The sequence below is a fragment of the Triticum urartu genome, chromosome 3 (assembly GCF_003073215.2).
Source record: "Triticum urartu cultivar G1812 chromosome 3, Tu2.1, whole genome shotgun sequence".
Lineage (NCBI taxonomy): Eukaryota > Viridiplantae > Streptophyta > Magnoliopsida > Poales > Poaceae > Triticum > Triticum urartu.
The window spans coordinates 566,678,232-566,697,620 of record NC_053024.1 but is presented as its reverse complement, the minus strand read 5'-3'; the positions used below and the strand labels follow the sequence as shown (position 1 = coordinate 566,697,620).

The following is a 19,389-nucleotide window of genomic DNA, read 5'->3' as shown; positions in this document are numbered from 1 at the left end:
GGATTTCATAAGTCCGACTGTAGATGCTCTCATATTTAGGTCGAGCGTGAGGTGCCTAAAGAAAGCCACCGCAAGCAGCGCGCATGAGAGCGAACCGCTGTAAACATGTCGTAGCCACACTAAAATACGAGCTCTGCTATACGTACGATGTGTTCACGTCTAAAATATAAAGATACGTCCCCTAAAAAACGTCTAAAATATACGAGCACAGTTTGGATAAAAATATGTACGAGGAGTGAAACGAGAAAAGCTGCAACCTTCGGAAGGCGGGGGCACGCGGCAGGCCCCACCGCGAGGTGAAGCAGCCGCCCCGCGAATCACTGCGTCCTGATGCCCGCCGTTCCGCTTGTCTGGCCCACGCATGTCGGCCGAGACCGCGCCCGGTCCTCGCGCAAATACCCAAGCGCCCACCCGAACACGCGGCTCCGCTCCAACCATCACCAGCGGCGCGCCCCCCACCAAAAGTCCAACCCCACGCACGCATCCGGTGCAGCATGGATCCGGCAGAGAGGATCCCCGGGCCGGGCCGGGACGGCAGCGGGGACCGGCGGCCGCGCACCACGCGTCGTACAGACGTCGCCCACACCACACGCACACGTTATTCTCAAGGTCACGAGTAGAACAACGCAGTCGCGGTTCCATCGCGCCTACGGATCGTCGGTCCGTCCACCGCACCGCTCCCAGGCCGTCCCTCTCTCTCTCTCGTCCACACTTGTCTCTCGTGCCCACTGCAGCTTGGCCCTTTCCGTCCCCGTAGATCTAACCCATCTTTCCTTTTCTCCCGAGCTGTCAGCGTGTGAAGGGTTTGAAAGCCGCAAATTTGACAGCTGAGCGAGCAATAACTACATGCAAAATTACGTTACTCCAGCTCAATTACTCCTGATCAGCCTCCGGTCAGTCGAGCCCAGAAGTGTCCATGCAGAGCGAGACGTGCAGATCACCAAACCATTCACTGCCGTGTCGCGGAGATGGCAGCAAACCTGATGGCCGGAGACGGAGCGGCGCCGATTAGCGAATAAATGTTTCCCAACCATAAATCTTGCCTTTCTCAACACAAAAGATGGACATAATCTTCTGAAAAATTCATCATCTTATGAGGTACACATATACTCAAGTCTCGGTTCACCTCAGCGCCGGTTTGATCCGTTTTAGACCAACAGATCTCAGATCGGTTCTGCTCTGTTCTCGGCGGAAAAACTATTTACAGGGCTCCTCGGTCTGTCTCGGACAACTAAACAAAAATACAAGAGGACCAGAACAGAAGAAGGAAAAAAAAGCGTTCCCTGCAGGAAAAATGAGAAACTACAGTCATCATCTAAAATTTGTCCTTTGTCTAGTCCTCGGAAGGCGGCGGCCGGTTGAGATCCAGATCAAACGCGACCGCCTTATGCGCTGTCACCGCGGGGGGCGACGGGGACAGATCAACGACCGACGAGGAGTCGGAGTCGCTCTGCGCAACGGCCGCCACGGTGACCGGCTGCGCCACCTTCAGCGCGCGGTACCCCGACGCCGACGCCGCCGCGGCGGCCGCGGCCTGTTCGTAGAAGAAGTACGGGTGCAGGGGCTGGCGCGGCGCCACCGGGTAACCGTTGAATGGGAAGCGCATGCCGCCGCCGGCGACGGCCGTGACGACCGCCGCGCGGTGGAAGAGGTCCAGGTCGAGGGCGGGCGGCAGCGGGATGGCCTGCATGGGCGCCTGGGCGCAGCCGCCGCTCCCTCCGCCGCTCGAGTCCAAGGTGCTGTCGCTGCTCGGGCTGCCGCCGCCGCCGGCGACAGGGGACAACGACGACGAAGGGAACGGGAAGTTGGTCTTCGCCTTGGCGCCGCGGAACTCGCGGGCGGCGGTGTCGTAGGCGCGCGCGGCCTCCTCCGCGGTGTCGTACGTGCCGAGCCAAACCCTGCTCTTCTTGGCCGGGTCGCGGATCTCCGCGGCGTAGCGTCCCCACGGGCGCTTCCGGACGCCCCTGTAGTGCGCGCCGCCGGCGACGACCCCGATCCCGCCGCCGACGCCGAGGCCGAGGCCGGTGGGCGGGGAGACAGGCGCCTTCTCCGCCGCTCTAGGCGCCATGGGTGCAGCAGGTGTACAAGTGGCGTGCGCGTATCTTTTTGGTTATGCGGGCGTTTTGGTGATGCAGGGGGGTGGGGTGGGGTGGGTGTGTAGCGCCCACGATAAGGCGAGGAGGGGGGCGGGCATTTATAGATGGGCGGGGGGTTAAAAAAGGGAAGTGAGTAGGGGAAAAGGGGAGCGAGCGGTGGAGGGAGCGGCGAGAGGGAATAAAACGCGGCGCAGTCAGCGAGCGCTTTGACTGTCCTCGCCGCCGCCCCCCCACTCGTCTTCGGCGTGGCGGCACTAAATTAGGCCAGCGGCGCCTTTTCTGTTTAGCCCACCGCCAGAGTTTTAATTTGCACAATGTATGCCGGATGCCAGGGAAGGGAACGCTTCTACTTTGCCATACCGCTAGTTTGTTGGTCATTTCCATTCTAGCCTCACCAAGTCATTTTTCTTGCAAAAAAATACTCCCATTATTTGTTTAAATAACATTTCGATTAAGAATTATTTTTTGCGAATCAAGAGTTCAATTTAGTTATGTTCTCATGTTATCGGCCGAGCTCAGCTCTACATTACGGCATGAATGATGAGTGTATGGATTTTTTTCCCTTTCTTTCCCTATAATTTACTCTATCATGTCTTGTCAACTAATTTTTGTGATGGTTCATGTTTAAAAACAATTTTTTGAAGAATTTTTCTGAAAATTGAAATTGATAACATGTAACTTCTAGAAATACAAAGATGCACAATTATCATGCGTGCCCTTGACGGGCTTTGGTTTTTCACATACTTGACAAACTAAGCCTCACCTACAATGTTGTATTGACAAATGTTCGGAGAGTGCTTTTGCTTGAAATGTTCTCAACAATCATGTATCGTCATATTGTAATTCCATATGTGTACTCATCAAATCTCCTGATGACATAAGTATGAAGCTCTTTTTGGTTGCGATTGCTTTAGAGTGACAATAATAGGACCGTTACCGGCCGTGACACCTTAAATTGTACTGCTCGTATATGATATGTTTTATAGTGTAGCTTCTAGTTTGAAGTGCATTGTATGCAACATTGATATATACATGTGTTTTATGTTATCACTGGATAATATTGATTGTCTATGAAGTAGCATATCTATAATTTTTTAATTTGTAAATAGTTGCTTTAATGTTAATCGTTAATTGTATGATATGTTTTGTTGGTAGTTTCTAAGTTGGGGCACATTGTATATGTACTATTGTTGTGCAATCGTCACTTAAGGTCACCAAATCCAACGTCGATATGTGTTTTATCATCATATCACCGGATAATATTGATTGTCTATGAGTAGCATATAGCACTTCTGTTTTAAGCAATAGTTTAATTTTCACTAAAATGAAATAAAAGCCTGCGATAGCATGTTACTAGTGCTCTCTCCATTCATCGTGACACTGCGTACTGGTGTTCGTTAGAACAAGCATTTGGCCAACAACAGGGTCGTCGATGAGGAGGCCAAAGTGGCCGACCGCACAAGACCCCCGAATTGGGGGGAGGGGGTGGGGATTGAAGAAAAATATAGATGTAAACCGTCTCGACGCCGCCGGCTACAACATGAGCCCTAGGACTATGACCCTCCCCAACCCCCGCTTGTGCGCGTGCATAACGCCTCTCGCCATCTCTCATGCTCTGTTGCCATGAATCAACGAGTGTGGTCTGATGCGGACCCTCGCCGCTAGCCACTCTTCCCTAGTCTAGCTCAGCCTACTAGCTGCTCCTTGCTAGCACCACCACACCATGCCTGACTGTGCTTTCCATCCTCCGTGCGGCCGCCACGAAATGTTAAAACCTACTCAACTTGTTCGAATGATTTGAGTACCATTGTGAGACAATAAATGTTGAGTGTGCAACTATCATTGCATAGTTTTTTTAGTACACAATAGAAACGCAGGCGCTCATATATTCACGCGTACACTCACTCCATGAACACACACGCACACTCTACCTCTATGAGCATATTTGAGAGACTGACCTGACATATTATATTGCGATTGTCGAAGTCCCCACAGGCGCCTCGTGCTTGACAAAAACGTCTCCTCCTACTAAACGCACATGGCCGGAAATCCTGAAATATATATAGAAAAATGCGAGCACTAGGACTTGAAGCCTGATGGGCTGGAGATACGACTGTTCTCCTAACCGTCCAACCACAGATACGTTCACACTACCATTGCATAGTTGTATACTTGGTTCTAAAGAAGAAGAAAATGTTAGGACGACATATTTTAATGTGGCTAAGACTTTCTTAACTAGATATATAGTAGATCTGAGGCAAAAGAAATTGTATATATGGTCAAAAGAACGAAAGGTAATTACAATCTCTGATAGTACTAGGAGGTGTTTATAGGACAGAATGGTCTGTAGACTGTATATGGTCTGAAGGAGTGCGTGCGGAAAAGCCCTGAAACGCGAGCGCCGGAGTGCAAAACAGCCCCCAGATATCGGAGCCAAAAAGCGAGTGCGGGAGGGGGAGGACGAAGGAAGCAACGCCGCCGCTCGTGTGGGCCCCACCCGGAGCGTGGAGCGGCACGTAGCGCGGGCCCCGCGGCGAGGAAGACGACGCATCGCGATCCGTGCGTCCCGAGCTGGGGTCAGGCGCGGGGGGCGCAGCATCGGCATCAGCATCAGCAGCGCACGGGAGCAGGCGCGTAAAGAAAGACACGTGGGCCGCGGCGGCCACCAGCTCCACCTCCCCGCGCTGGCGCCCTATCCAGCGCACGCCTGCCCGCGGTAACGGTTCGTCAACTCTGGCTCACCGCGCAGCGCGGGGGAGGGGAGGAACCGTGTCGTGTGGGGAAGCTGGGTGCCGCAAGATACGCTGCTGGTGGACAGGCAGGCGCCCCCCTCCCTCGCCGCGCCGATCGCTCGCTCGCCTTTTGATCGGTCTTCGTGCGGGGGAAAGCGCGGGTTGCTGTTGCGAAAAGTGGACCGAATTTTGTGGAGCTCCTTTCGGCGAGATGGACGCAGGCTCCGCTGCTTGAGTAGTCCTCGCCTCTCCAATGGCGCCATGGACGAACGACCTTTTCTCGACGCTTCGTGGCATTATTATTTCGTCCAGATCTCCGACCCCGCCGGCTACAGTTCTTGAGCCCTCCTTTTTAACCCGACGCAACATACTGTACTGTGTACTGCTTGAACCTGGGTGGCAAGAAGGCTTCAAAAAGTGGAGCAAACGATGGAATTTGTGGGGATGTGATTCACTAGTGTGGTAGTAGGAGTATTTTATTCCTACTATATCCTACGCGCGCACCCTGCGACAGCATTCTTATCGGGTCGATCTCAACACGTTGAATATTCACGACGGGCGCAAAAGCGGTACCCCGATCCGGCGATCCCCGGTGAGCACGACGGACGAGCTACTTTTGCGCTGCATGGCGGGCGTCACACGCACGACGAAAACAACCGGGCGCACTGAATTTGTCCTGGCGGGACGCGGACGGCGGCGTTAACGGAGCGACGGGCGCGGTCGACCAGCCCACATGTCGGCATCAGCCGGCTGCGCGGGCGTGCCGCCCGGATCGCGGTGCCGTGCCGTGGGGTAGGCACCCACCACACCATGCCGCCCGCACCGCTGGTCTCTCTCTCTCTCTCTCTCTTGTTTCGGGGCGCGGGCGGCCGCTCTCCTAGACCGACAGTCGGTACAGCCGCCCCCACCACCACCCACGCCCAGAGCCACGGGCAGGCGCGCACGCGCCGGGTGCCCGCGGATTGCGTGATGCCGCCGCGCCGCTTCCATCACACGCTTGCGGCAGCCGCACTGCCACTTTCTGGCGGGCGGGCGGGCGGACGGGCGAATTGCTGGGCGCACCCCGCGGAGCATGTAGCAGGCACCGCCGCTACCGTCCAATTTATGGCTTGGATAGGACCGCGGGCCGTTGGCAGCTCCTTGCCGACGCGGAGATCCCACTGCTACCAACGAGGCCGCTCTGGTTCAGTGCTGCGTGCGTGTTGGACGTGTGTTCCAGAAGAGCGTTTGTTTTATTTTTAAGAGGAACTTAAACTTACAGTCACATACAGGGTGCTTGGATCCGACAGACTTATTTTAATCTGACTAAAAATAGTCTTTTTAAGAGTCTAAAGTTTCAAGCATCCCTGACTAAAAAGAGACTAAAATTAGTCTTGAAGGTAACAAACGCCTAGGACAAACAGCTCGGGCGTGTGAACGGTAGCCAAAGAACCGTCCCTTGGCCTCCGCGTCGCTCCCGCAGGGGCGACTCGGGCGTCGCTAACCCTAGCCGCCGCCAGCCCCCCTTCCCCTTCCCCTCTCCCTCGCCACCACCGAAGGGGGTCGCCGGAAAGCCGCGCGTCCTCCGGGGAGGGTGGTGGCGAGGACCTGTCCGCCTGTTTCGCGCAGGGGCTCTGTAGCCGGGGTGGCGGCCTCGGGTGGTGGTGCGTCGTCGTCTTCAACTCGTGGCGTCGCTGGTGCTGGCCGTCCCCCTTGGCCACGCGGGTGGCAAGGCAGCGGCGAGTGGTGGCTGTGGGGCGCGGTGGCCACGGGGGCGCCCGCCCCGGATCTGACGCCTTCGTCCCCAATCCTTTCGGCCCCTGTCAGATCTGGTTTCCGGCTGGTCCAGGTCGCCGGCGCCGTGTCTGTGGTAGGGGTGGGGGTGATGGGGGGCCCAGAGAAATCCACGGCTGGTTGTGCCGGCCACGACGACGGCGACGCCTGAGGGCGCCGTCTCCTACTTGTAGGCGTCGTCAAGGTGACCCCTTCCCCCCCTCTGCTTCTCTCCCCTGCTCGTGCACCGGGGTGAAAACCCAAATCCCTCTGGATTGGGCGGCAGCGATGCTCGCGGCGTCGTCACCTTCATGGAGGTGCCGCCTTCGGTTGAGCATGGGGTGGTGGCAAGTTTGGTCTGGTTGGTAGGCGTCCGGCGACGACATGGTTGGTGTTGGTGGTGCCTTGGAGGTCCTTCTCCAAGTTCAGTGGCTTCCCACCATTGTTGCTCTGTCATCAGCAGCCTCACCGTGCATTTTGCCTCTCCTTGAGTGTTGGTTCCCCCCAGTGCCATGTTTGTCTTTGTGGAGCTCGGCGACGCGAGTTGGTGGTGCCCTGGTCAGGTTTTCCGGGCGGCAACGGCGTCGGTTGTACATCTTTGCTCTTGGGAGAGCGTTTGCATTGTCCGACGGATCGGCGCCTTGTGCCAGGCGAGGGGCTAGGGAGCCCCTTCGGAGATGTAGGATGTTGTACGGTTCGGTCGGAGTCTATGGAGCTGTCAGCGTTACCTTACATGCTAGTTGGATCTCCGCAAGGCGTGCTGGTGTCTCGACGGGATGGATTGCACTTGGTGGAGGGCTCCATTGTCTTCAAGCTGGTCTTGTCCTTTAATTTCTTCATCTTTGCTTGTAGATGGTAGGATGCCTTTTAGCTGCTTGCACATCACTTTGTATCCTTTTAGTTGTTTCTTTGTTCTGTCTTTGTAAGTTGGAGGTTGATATAATCCTGGCCGGTTGATGGCTTTGTTAATCCAAAGCCGGGCTTGAGCTTGAGCCTTCGTTCTAAAAAAAAGTCTTGAGACTAAAATGTTTTAGTCAGGGGTACCCCTACTAAAATGTGAATTAGTTCTCTCTCTTCTCATTTAACTTCTCTCCTTTAACACATGTGAGTTCTGTATTGGAGGGTTTGAAGGATAATAAATGTTCATTAACTTGATTTTAGTCTCTTTAGTATTTGGATACAAACATGTGTGAGGCTAGCAAGTTTGAGTCTCACTACTTTTAGTCATGAGACTAAAACGTATCCAAGCACTCTTATAGCCAACCATAATATACTAGTAGACCCCCAAAATGCGTTGACGTTCATGTAGAAATGAACGAAGTCATTCGCTCAGAAAAAACACTTTCAGCAGACATTATATAATTGTCAGGCGAAAACCAATAAATTGTCGTTCTGTTATATAAGGATTTTTCGTATTTTCAAGTAAAAATTTATCATGTTGTATAAAACAATTGTCCGAAGATTGTCATGCGGGAACAAAGTAATTGTCATGGCGGTCTCGCTTGGTACCGGGCACGAGACATCAAAGCATCTACAGGACGACTTTGCAAATTCAGCCTCTCAAATGTCCGTGGACGCTGGACAGTGACCGGCCATGCCTTAGATTAGTCACTCTGCATTCAACTCTTTCATACTTCAACCCCTAAATCCATACAAAGCATGCAAAAAAATCCTACGTACTACATACTATGTACTACCCTATCTATTCTTCATCGTTGGAGATGTCCATGACGACGGTACCAGGCGCCGACTGAACGGGAAGGTAGGAGGGCTCCACCTCATCCTCCTCCTGCTCGATCTCATCCATGTAGGCGAGCATCTCCGCCTCCTCCGCAGCCTGCTGCGCCTCCATCTCCTGCCAGCGACGGCGTCTGGCCTCCATAGCCGACTCCGACCGGTGGGAATTGAGGATGGCATGCTGCTCCGCCTGCATATCCGCGTCGCGAGCTTCCCCCACACCCTCCTCCTCCGGCTCATCCTCCTCCTCCCTCCTCCACCACCTCCTCCTCCGGATCCACTGCATCCGGAGGTAGCCCCGCGGTGATCCGGGCTTCGCGCCTAGCCCGGATCTGCTCAAGGACCTCGAGCTAGCGCTCCGGCATCAGAAATGGCTCGCTCCTCACCCGACGGCGTGGGGGCATGGCTACTTGGCGGACAGGTGGAGTGGAAAGTGGCGGCGGCGGCGGACAGACGGAGGAAAATGTGGATGGATGGTAGGGTTTGGGCGCCGGCGGTCGACTTAAATAGCCATACTAGGCACTATGCGGCCTGCCGGAGCGACGCCACCGGTCGGATAGAGGAGACGAGCTTCAGACCGTCAGGTTTTCGGGCGTTTCCGCATGGGACACCGCGGTCGGTGTCAAAACTGGCGGATCTCGGGTAGGGGGTCCCGAACTGTGCGTCTAAGGTCGATGGTAACAGGAGACAGGGGACACGATGTTTTACCCAGGTTCGGGCCCTCTCTATGGAGGTAATACCCTATGACCTGCTTGATTGATATTGATGAATACGAGTATTACAAGAGTTGATCTACCTCGAGATAGTAATGGCTAAACCCTAGAGGTCTAGCTTGTATGGCTATGGTTATGAATCCCCCCTCCGGACTAAGCCCTCTGGTTTATATAAACGCCAGGAGGATCTAGGGTTACATAAGGTCGGCTACAAAGAAAGGAATCTACATATTTGATCGCTAAGCTTGCCCTCCACGCCAAGGAGAGTCCCATCCGGACACGAGGGCAGTCTTCGGTCTTCGTATCTTCACGGCCCATCAGTCCGGCCCATGGCAAACAGGCCGGACGCCCGAGGACCCCTTAGTCCAGGACTCCCTCAGTAGCCCCTGAACCTGGCTTCAATGACAAGGTATCCGACGCGTAGATCTGTCTTCGGCATTGCAAGGCGGGTTCCTCCTTCTGAACTCCAAGATAGTCTTCGGACGAAATAAACGTGTCTGAATCTGTCACACACAGCCGTAGAGGGTATAATATTTCACAAATATAATCTCCTGACAACTTTAGTAATGTGACGTCACGTCAGTACGGCCGTAATTTCGAGCCGTTTTTATCTGCCACTCCACGTTTCGAGACGCGGTTGCCATTGGCACGTCTTGTCAAAGCAAAGATCGTGTCTCCTTATTGCGGGATTCTCATCAATACGGACGTGGGTAACCCAACCGAGCCGTTTACATAGCCCTTGGGAGTAGGCGAGGTTTAAGGCGAGTGGGGAGGTGTTCAATATTCACTGCCCTTATAAGGAGATAAGAATCCCCCTTTCTTCTCCCACGCCTTCTCTCTTCCTCTGCCCTTCCACTCTCGAGCTCCAGCGCCCAGGTTCTCATCTTTTTCCCACTCGAGCAAGAACTCAACCATGTCCGGATCCGGAGGTCAAGGCAAGTGGATGGTCTCCTCCGTCAAGGAGGAGGACATTACTGAGCTTCGGGCGGCCGGGTACCTGGCGAAGGAAATCGCCCACCGTCTTCCAGCCCAGGGGCAAGTCGTCCCCACACCGAAGCCCAATGAGAGGGTGGTATCCATCCCTCATTTCCTCCGCGGGTTAGGGTTTCCACTCCACCCTTTCGTCCGCGGGGTGATGTACTATTACGGGATAGACTTCCATGATCTATCCCCGAACTCCTTCCTCAACATCTCGGCGTTCATCATCGTATGTGAGGCCTTCCTCCGCATCCAACCCCACTTCGGGCTATGGCTCAAGGTCTTCAATGTGAAGTCGAAGGTGGTGGATGGCCAGCACGCGGAGTGCGGAGGCGCCATGGTGAGCAAGCTAACTAATGTCTCCTAGCCGAAAGGCACTTTCGTGGAGACTGTCAAGGAATGGCAGAAACAATGGTTCTACATCACAGAACCCCGTGGCGCAAACTGGGCCGCCGCTGCCGAATTCAACTCCAATGCTCCAATGCGGCTCACCTCATGGGTTGAGAAGAGCTCGAATTGGTCATCGTCGGATGAGCTGATAGCGCTACAGACGCGTGTTCAAAGTATGGTGGACAAGGATATCAAGCTTGTCGATATAATCCAGGTGATGCTAGTTCGTCGGATTCTCCCGTGCCAAAGCCGAAGCCTCCCTCTATGGGAGTTTAATCCGAAGAAGCACCATATCCTGAAGAGGCTCTTCGAAACTTCTCACGAAGACGCCTGGAAGTTGCTCTTCAAGGGCAACGAGACACCGCCGGCCACGGATTTGGACCGTGGGCACGACATCAATCACCTCGCCAACGAGGTATGTTATTTTTAACGCATCCCCTACTTTCTTGTTTCAAGGATGATATCTAAGACATTACTACTATTGCTTCTTCAGGACTGGATGGAGAGGGCGAAGCAGATCCGATGTCGGGCTCCGCTGCCTGAAGAACCAGTCATTCCGCATTTAGCGCAGATGCTGGTGCCGGCGCCCTATACGGCGCCGGCGAAGAAGGCCACGGGGAAGGCCAAGGGGGTCCGGAGTGGCCCCCGCCACAAGGGTGCTTCGGAAGCGACGTCTGAAGACAAGACCCGTTCCTCCGTCGCCGAAGATGACGACGATGAGGAGGAGAACAGCGACTCTCCCTCTGATGGAGGGAGGAAGAAGAGGGCGGCCTCCATAATTCTAGAGGCAGAGGCACCCGAGAAGGGGAAAGGCCCGCTCGCGGGCAGCTCCGCATGGGACGCCGATAGCAGTCCGGAGCGACGCCCCCGTACCAAGCCTCGGGCCGCATCGTAAGTGCTAAGACTCGTACATGCCCATAAATCTAACCTCTCCTTTTTGTCGTATTGACATGATTAGTTATGCTATTGCAGTCCCGTCCACGACAACTCCCAGCGGTCCTCATCACGAGGTTCGCTGGACTCAAAGGCGATGGCCAGCAATTCACCGCCGACCGCTCACTCCCCCAAGGACAAGGACGATGCGGAGGTGCTGTCCCGAAGGACTGCTCCAGGTGGGGGAGAGGCTCAGGAGGCGCTAGAAGGCAAAACCCCCGTCGCCGGACACCAGGGGGAGTCAATACCCATGGAGACTGGTGGGAGGGCCGTATTCAGTTCGACCCTCAGCCAAACTCAATTCCGGAGTCTGATGCGGCTCCGAAATCCGGCACGCAACCTCCTTCAAAAGAAGGGGGGATGCCTGTTCCCCCGGTGACCCCTGTCCAACCAGGGGCACCGGATAATCTGCTGGAAGCGTTGCGAGGCGCTTCCATTGTGGATGAGCACTGTGTCCTTATGGGCACGGTAATTGCAAGGGTTTAGTCTGCCAAGAGCGGATTAACTGAAGCCTGCAGCAGCCTGTTGACATGTTTTGAGGTAAGCGGCGCAAAAAGGAGAAAATCCCAATATAGACAGTAGCCCCTGAGACACTGTCCGGTGTTCAGAAAAAAACCGGACAGAGGATCAATCTCCTATTGCAGGAAACTGAAATGTATGCACATGCGTCGTTGTTGGCTGTGGCCTCGCATACTGCCAAAGTCTCCGAACTGAAGCAGAAACTGGCGGAGGCCGAGGAGGAGCTACGCCAGGTGAAGAGGCAGCTCTAGGAAAAACAAGGTAAGTAATAACCTGTTATGTATTCGAAAAAAGGAAAATGATATTCAATGACCGAAATGCCATGATGTGTACAGAGGCGACGACCGAGGTCGAGGCCTTGAAAACGGCCCTGGTCGAAGCCGAAGGGAAGGCTGTCAAGGATCAGGCCGCTCGGAAGAAGCTCAATGCCCGGGTTAATGAGGTCCAACAGGAGCTCAAGGATGCGGTGAAGAAGTGCGAGGCCTTGGAGCATGATGCGCCGGTTCAAGAGACCGAACTCGCTAAGGCTCGTCAGAGTGCGGAGGCAGCCCAGAATGAGGCCCAGGGCGCCCTCCAGGAGATCTAGGAGGCCAGGAAGATCGCGGCGGGTAAGGCATTCAATATGCAAAGCAAGAATGTGAAGATGAAATATCGTCTACTAATCCGGATTCAGAGTTCTCTAGAGGCTTTTACTGATCTGCCATGCAGTGTGGCTGACGCTGCAGAGTTCTTCCGAGCCGAAGAAGGGAGCTCCACAGAGAAGCTATTCTAGTCGCAACATCTCGCGCCAGAACATCCGGTGCCCTTCAGCGATCAGCTAAAACAGCTGGTCAAGCTACATAGGGTGGCCGAACTGGCCATGAAGGATCTAATAATCCGGTTGTGGCCAGCCGAAGCTGTATCCGGCAGTTACATCGGTCTCGTGAAGTGACTGATGGATGCCTGTCCTTGGCTGGACGTCGTCAAGTGGTCCGTCTGCATCGAGGGTGCACGTCTGGCCTTCTACTATTGCAAGGTCTGGTGGGCGAAACTGGACGAAGTCAAATTAGCGACCGAGGGGCCGCCGGAGGGCAAGGAGCACCGCACACCCGAGCGATACTTCGGCGATGTCTTGGAGGGGTCCCGCATTGTTGCGGATCATTGTGCAAAAGACACTATCTTTGAATGAATGTATTCGAGCTCCGTCAACCTTGTATGATAAAAAAGTGATTGTGCAATATAGTGATGGTTATGTTTTAAAAAAATTACTTCCTGTGCGGCCGTGTTGTATGAAATCTAAGGGTTAACCAGTCGTCGGCTTCTGCCCCCATGTAGGTAGTACGGGGGTGTTCGGGATGGAATCTAAACAATCTTGATCCAATTAGATGGTCCTTGAAGGAGTTGTTTAGCGCAACGAACCATGCAACCAGACTATGCGGCTGTAATGCCCTCACTTAGCCATAGGAGTTCGACAATAAAAACATCGGTGCAACCCCTAGTATCCGAACTAGAGTGCTATAAGCGTCTGGTCGGGAAGTACCAATCCTTCGCGTAATGCAGAAGAAATCTCCAATGATTTGTAACCTCCGAACAGCTGACCGGCTCTCGCCGCATCATGACAGTCAGTTTTCGGCTTTCTCTACTGAGGTGCTCCTTTGGATAAACCAAGGCACAATCCCAGTAGTTCTCCCTTTACTACCTTAGCCGATATAGCGGAATGTAAGGTAGCAAGCACAGGAGCCGGGCAACCCAACTATTGACCAAAGACATGATTCGGAGCCAATGCATATAATGCTAAATTCGGGGTGCCGAACTATACTTATAAAAAGTGTTCGGACTTTTTTTGCCGTAGTGTGGGGTGCTATGAAGCCCCTGGAAAACATCAAATGTACCAAAGTGTACGGGTGCTACCTGATAAAGTTACCAGAAAAGACAAACTAGGAAAAAAGAAGAACAAGTGATAAGCTAGGGCCGTAAAATTTGAGCCGCAAACTGTTCTTATTATAATCTCATTGGTGCGTTAAAGCGCGTTTATACAAGTAATGCAATAAGCAGGAGGCTAGTTACTATGCCTTGATCGAGGGAGAGCTGCACGTGGGTCCTGAAAAACAGGTAGAGTGATCGTTAACAAAACCACCTAGAGAAGTCCCCCATATGCATGTGCTTCTTGCTGCCTTTGTGTGTGTGTCCTTCAAGAGGACCGATGACCAGACCACCAGACGGGGCCTGTGGGATTGAGACCTGAAAAGGAGGCAAGTAAAAGTGAAAGTATGTGTGTGTCCAATGTCGGTTGAGCCGTACTATGGACCACAAGCTAGCTATGCCTCCGTCGATGCCCATGGGATTTTGAGTGCGTAGTTATGTACGCGCGACACGAATGCCACCACTTGATCGGGACTGAGACGGAGGCCGGGTTGCTAGTCGAGCTCCTGACGAGCCGAGCTCTCCTGTTGCAGAGTAGTTCGGACCCTCTTAATGGTGTTCATGGGTTTGGCAGCCGAATTAAGGTTCTGGTTAAGAAGGCCGCTCTGCACTTCTGCTGCTAAGGCAGCTGTGTGCTCTTCTGTACGGAGGGAGCGTTCTGTATTTCCATTAACCGTTATGATGCCGCGTGGACCGGGCATCTTGAGCTTGAGATAAGCATAGTGTGGTATTGCGTTGAATCGAGCGAACGCAGTTCACCCGAGCAGTGCGTGATAGCCTCTGCAGAAGGGGACGATATCGAAGATTAAATCCTCGCTTCGGAAGTTGTCCGGAGATCCGAAGACAACCTCTAGTGTGATTGAGCCCGTACAGCGGGCCTCTACACCTGGTATGACTCCTTTGAAGGTAGTCCTGGTGGGCTTGACCCGTGATGGGTTAATGCCCATTTTTTGCGCTGTATCCTGATACAGCAGATTGAGGCTACTACCTCTGTCCATAAGGACGCGAGTCAGGTGAAACCCGTCAATTATTGGGTCTAGGACCAATGCGGCTGAGCCACCGTGACGGATACTGGTCGGATGATCCCGATGATCAAAAGTGATCGGGCATGACGACCATGGATTAAATTCTGGGGCGACTGGCTCTATCGCGTAGACGTCCCTGAGCGCACGCTTGCACTTCCTCTTGGGGATGTGGGTAGCGTATATCATGTTCACCGTTTTGACCTGAGGGGGAAACTTCTTATGTCCCCCTGTGTTCGGTTGCCGGGGCTCTTCGTCATCGTCCTCGCTTTGTGATCCCTTTTCCCTGTTCTCGGTGTTTAATTTGTCGGCCTGTTTAAAAACCCAGCAATCACTATTTGTATGATTGGGTGGTTTGTCCGGGGTGCCATGAATCTGGCACGGACGATCAAGTATGCGGTCCAACCTGGATGGGCCTGAATTGTTCCTTCGGAACGGCTTCTTCCACTGGCCGGACTTAGAGCCACTGAATCCGGCATTGACGCCGTATCCTCGGTGTTGTCACTGTTGTTTCGACGCTTGTATCTGTTGCCTCGAGACTTTTCTTTGTTATTTTTAACGTCGGGGGTGCCGACGTCGCTTGCATTGTTTTTGCTACGGGCCAACCAACTGTCCTCGCCCGCACAGAAGCGGGTCATGAGTGTCGTGACGGCCGCCATGGATTTTGGCTTTTCTTGGCCGAGGTGGCGAGCGAGCCATTCATCGCAGATGCTGTGTTTGAAGGCTGCTAGGGCTTCGGCATCCGGACAATCGATGATTTGGTTCTTTTTAGTTAAGAACCTAGTCCAGAATTTCCTGGCGGACTCTCCAGGCTCCTGAACTATATGGCTTAAGACATCAGCGTCCGAAGGTTGAACATATGTACCTTGGAAGTTAGCGAGGAAGGCCTCTTCCAAGTCCTCCCAGCTGCCAATAGAATTTTCAGGCATACTGTTGAGACAATGCTGAGCTGGCCCCTTGAGTTTTAAAGGGAGGTATTTGATGGCGTGGAGGTCATCGTTGCGGGCCATATGAATGTGGAGAATGAAATCTTTGATGCACACTGCGGGGTCCGTGGTTCCATCGTATGATTCTATATCACGGGTTTGAACCCTTCCAGGAATTCATGATCCATGACCTCATCAGTGAAGCAATGAGGGTGTGCGGCGCCTCTATATCGGGCCGTATCACGACGTAGCTCTGATGGAGTCCGTCTGCGCTTTTCAGCCCGCGCATGACTAAGTTTGTCATGTCCGAATAGGTGGCCATTGTTGCATGTCGAGGCACATCCTCATGATCCGTAGATTGATCCGGTATGTCCTGCTTTATTGTTCAGGTTTTGCCGGAGGTCATATGTATGGCAGTGGGCTAATTTACCTTTACCTGTGCGATGAGGCGGGGCGGGCTGGTGTTTGGCATGAGTTGCCGTTTTGTCCCGACCACGTGGTGGTCGGTCAACTGCATTGTACGATGGTGGTATGTGTTCCGGCGAGTCCTCATCAAACTGAGGTAGCAATTTGCGCTTTGGGTAGCTTTTGGTTGGGCGCTTGAGGCCGTATTCTTTGGCTGCTAGGACACCGGTCCATTTATCATTGAGCAGATCTTAGTTAGCTTGAAGCTGCTGCTGCTTCTTTTTCATGCTCCTTGCAGTGGCTATTAGCTGGTGCTTGAAGCGCTCCTGCTCAAGAGGTTCCTCAGGCATGATGAAATCCTCGGTGCCGAGGCTCGCCTCATCCTCGGAGAGCGGAAGATAATTACTGTCCTCCGAGTCTTCGTGTGTGGCATGTCTACTAGGGCTAACTGCCCATTATCCCGTTCCCCTGTTCGGAGGTTACCTTGACGGGGTCTTCATTATTTTCGACATCGTCCGGAGTGTGTTATCTTCTCCTGTGCCGGTGTTGCTATCTTTACTGCGGCATGACTTAGAGCGGCGCCGCTGATGCCGGCGTTTCGATTGTATCTCAGGAGGTTTATCCTCAACTGGGTCTTCTTTGTCATCGCCGCTATTCTCCTTTGGTGTATCCACCATGTACGCATCGTACGAGGAAGTGGCCGTCTAGCGTCCGGTGAACGGCGGGTTCTGGGCCTCTTCTTCTCCGGCATCGTCGTCCATACCGTCGATGTCCTCGGAGTCATAATCAAGTGTGTCGGTCAAATCCTCGACCATGGCTATGAAGTGGGTGGCGGGTGGGAAGCAAAATCCTCCACCGTCAGCCCCTAGTTCGGACCAGATATAGTTCAGCTGTGAGTCCCCTACCAAGGACAAGTTCTTTAATGAGCTTAGCACGTCGCCCAAGGGTGAGTGCTGGAAGATGTTTGCAGCGCTAAATTTCAAAATCGATGAACGACCGAGTTTGGTGTCCGCGAGCTCACATGGTTCGGAACTTATAACCGGAGACGAGTCCGGGATTCCGGTGACACAGATATTGTGTGAGGTTAAGTCCATATGCAGCTCCAACACTGGGGAGTCTGTGGCCTCCGTGGTGGGGTCGAGCCTCCGATCCTTGGATGCCGCAGTGTGCTCTAGATCTAAGGCCAGAGTGGTCACATGAGCTATCTCCTGGATGCGGTCTGACGACATATTTAGGTCATGTCCGTCAAAGTGACCAGGAGCAGTCGCCGTGGTCTCGAATCGGGCGGAGATCAAATCTCCACGGATGTCTGCAACATAGTTCAAGCTCCCAAACCTGACCTGATGGCCAGGGGCATAGCTCTCGATCTGCTCCAGGTGGCCAAACGAGTTGGCCCGCAGTGCAAAGCCACCGAACACGAAGAGCTGTCCGGGGAGAAAGGTTTCTCCTTGGACAACATCACTATCGATGATTGAAGGGGCAATCGAACCTTTCATCGACGGCACAATGGAACTCTCAATGAAAGCACCAAGTTCGGTGTCAAAACCGGCAGATCTCAGGTAGGGGGTCCCGAACTATGCGTCTAAGGTCGATGGTAACAGGAGACAGGGGACACAATGTTTTACCCAGGTTTGGGCCCTCTCTATGGAGGTAATACCCCACGTCCTGCTTGATTGATATTGATGAATACGAGTATTACAAGAGTTGATCTACCACGAGATCATAATGGCTAAACCCTAGAGGTCTAGCTTGTATGGCTATGGTAATGAATCTCCCCCCTCCCGACTAAGCCCTCTGGCTTATATAAACACCAGGAGGATCTAGGGTTACATAAGGTCGGTTACAAAGAAAGGAATCTACATATTTGATCACCAAGCTTGCCCTCCACGCCAAGGAGAGTCCCATCCGGACACAACTGCAGTCTTCGGTCTTCATATCTTCACAGCCCATCAGTCCGATGCATGGCTAACAGGCCGGACGCCTGAGGACCCCTCAGTCCAGGACTCCCTCACCCGCCGTCAGCCCGATGTGGAGGGTGTGCCCGGGGGGCCCATATCCGCCCCATATTTGGGTGAATATAAGGGGTGCCGATCAGCTCGGGCGTTTGAGGCCCGTTTGAGGCGCCCATCTGGGTCGAAAAATCGTGACCGGGCGGGCCGCCTGAGCGTTTGAGGCTGGTTTGGGGCGCCCGGGTGTAGATGATCTTAGCCGACATGGTATTCACAACTCTGGTGGAGTACATGGAGGTTTGGCAACGCCTGCGGGGAATTGAGTTATAGGAGAGTGTCACTGACTCCATCATTTGGTCGTGGGAAACGAACGACCAAATTTCGGTTCACTCTGCCTATGCCGTCAGGTTTGCTGGAAGGGTGGTGGTCCCAACCGTAGATTTCTCATGGAGATCTAGAGCCCCATTGTAGTGTCGCTTCTTCACCTGGCTAGGCATCAGGAACATGTGTTGGACCTCTGACCGCCTCGCCCGACGTGGACTCCCACATCAAGATGCCTGCCCTTTCTACGACCAGGACAAGGAAACCATCGACCATATTCTGCTGACATGTGTGTTCTTAAGAACGGTGTGTAGAACGTTCTGCTCGGCCATGGGCAAGTAGGAGTGGTCACCTACGGCCCAAGATACCCTGAAGAGTTGGTGCACCACGAGAATGACAGGAGTGCACAAACCAACGGAACTGATGGTCATTTTCATGATTGTGCTTTGGGAACCTTGGAAAGATAGGAACACGATAGTCTTTGATGGTGCCTCTCCATCCTTGGAGGTGGTGATCAGGAGAGTTGTGGTTGAGGGCAGACCTTGGCAGTAGCGGAACTTTCTAAAGGGCGAATTAGATAGCATGTCTGAGTTGTTGTCGGGGTGGGTGAGTCGCAAGTGATCCATTATGTACACTTCAGGTGGAGTTTCTGGGTGGTAAGTGATCTTGTAGTGTTTTGACACTGTAACATCAATGGTGGATTGGGTTCCATACCCCCCCTCTTTCTATAAAATATGATATAGTAACCGTCGGTGTCAAAACCGGCAGATCTCGGGTAGGGGGTCCCGAACTGTGCGTCTAAGGCGGATGGTAACAGGAGACAAGGGACACGATGTTTACCCAGGTTTGGGCCCTCTTGAAGGAGGTAATGCCCTACGTCCTGCTTGATTGTTCTTGATGATATGAGTATTACAAGAGTTGATCTACCACGAGATCGTAGAGGCTAAACCCTAGAAGCTAACCTATGGTATGATTGTATGTTATCCTATGGACTAAACCCTACGGTTTATATAG

General features: G+C 53.4%; 1 protein-coding gene across 1 annotated transcript; it reads right to left on the bottom strand.

Moving 5' to 3' along the window:
- Positions 1-1,061: 1,061 nt before the first annotated feature.
- Positions 1,062-2,178, bottom strand: LOC125545037 (ethylene-responsive transcription factor 4-like). The gene has a single exon (XM_048708884.1). It carries the CDS (start codon positions 2,066-2,068, stop codon positions 1,334-1,336), a length of 735 nt encoding a protein of 244 aa, XP_048564841.1. The 5' UTR covers positions 2,069-2,178; the 3' UTR covers positions 1,062-1,333.
- Positions 2,179-19,389: the final 17,211 nt, after the last annotated feature.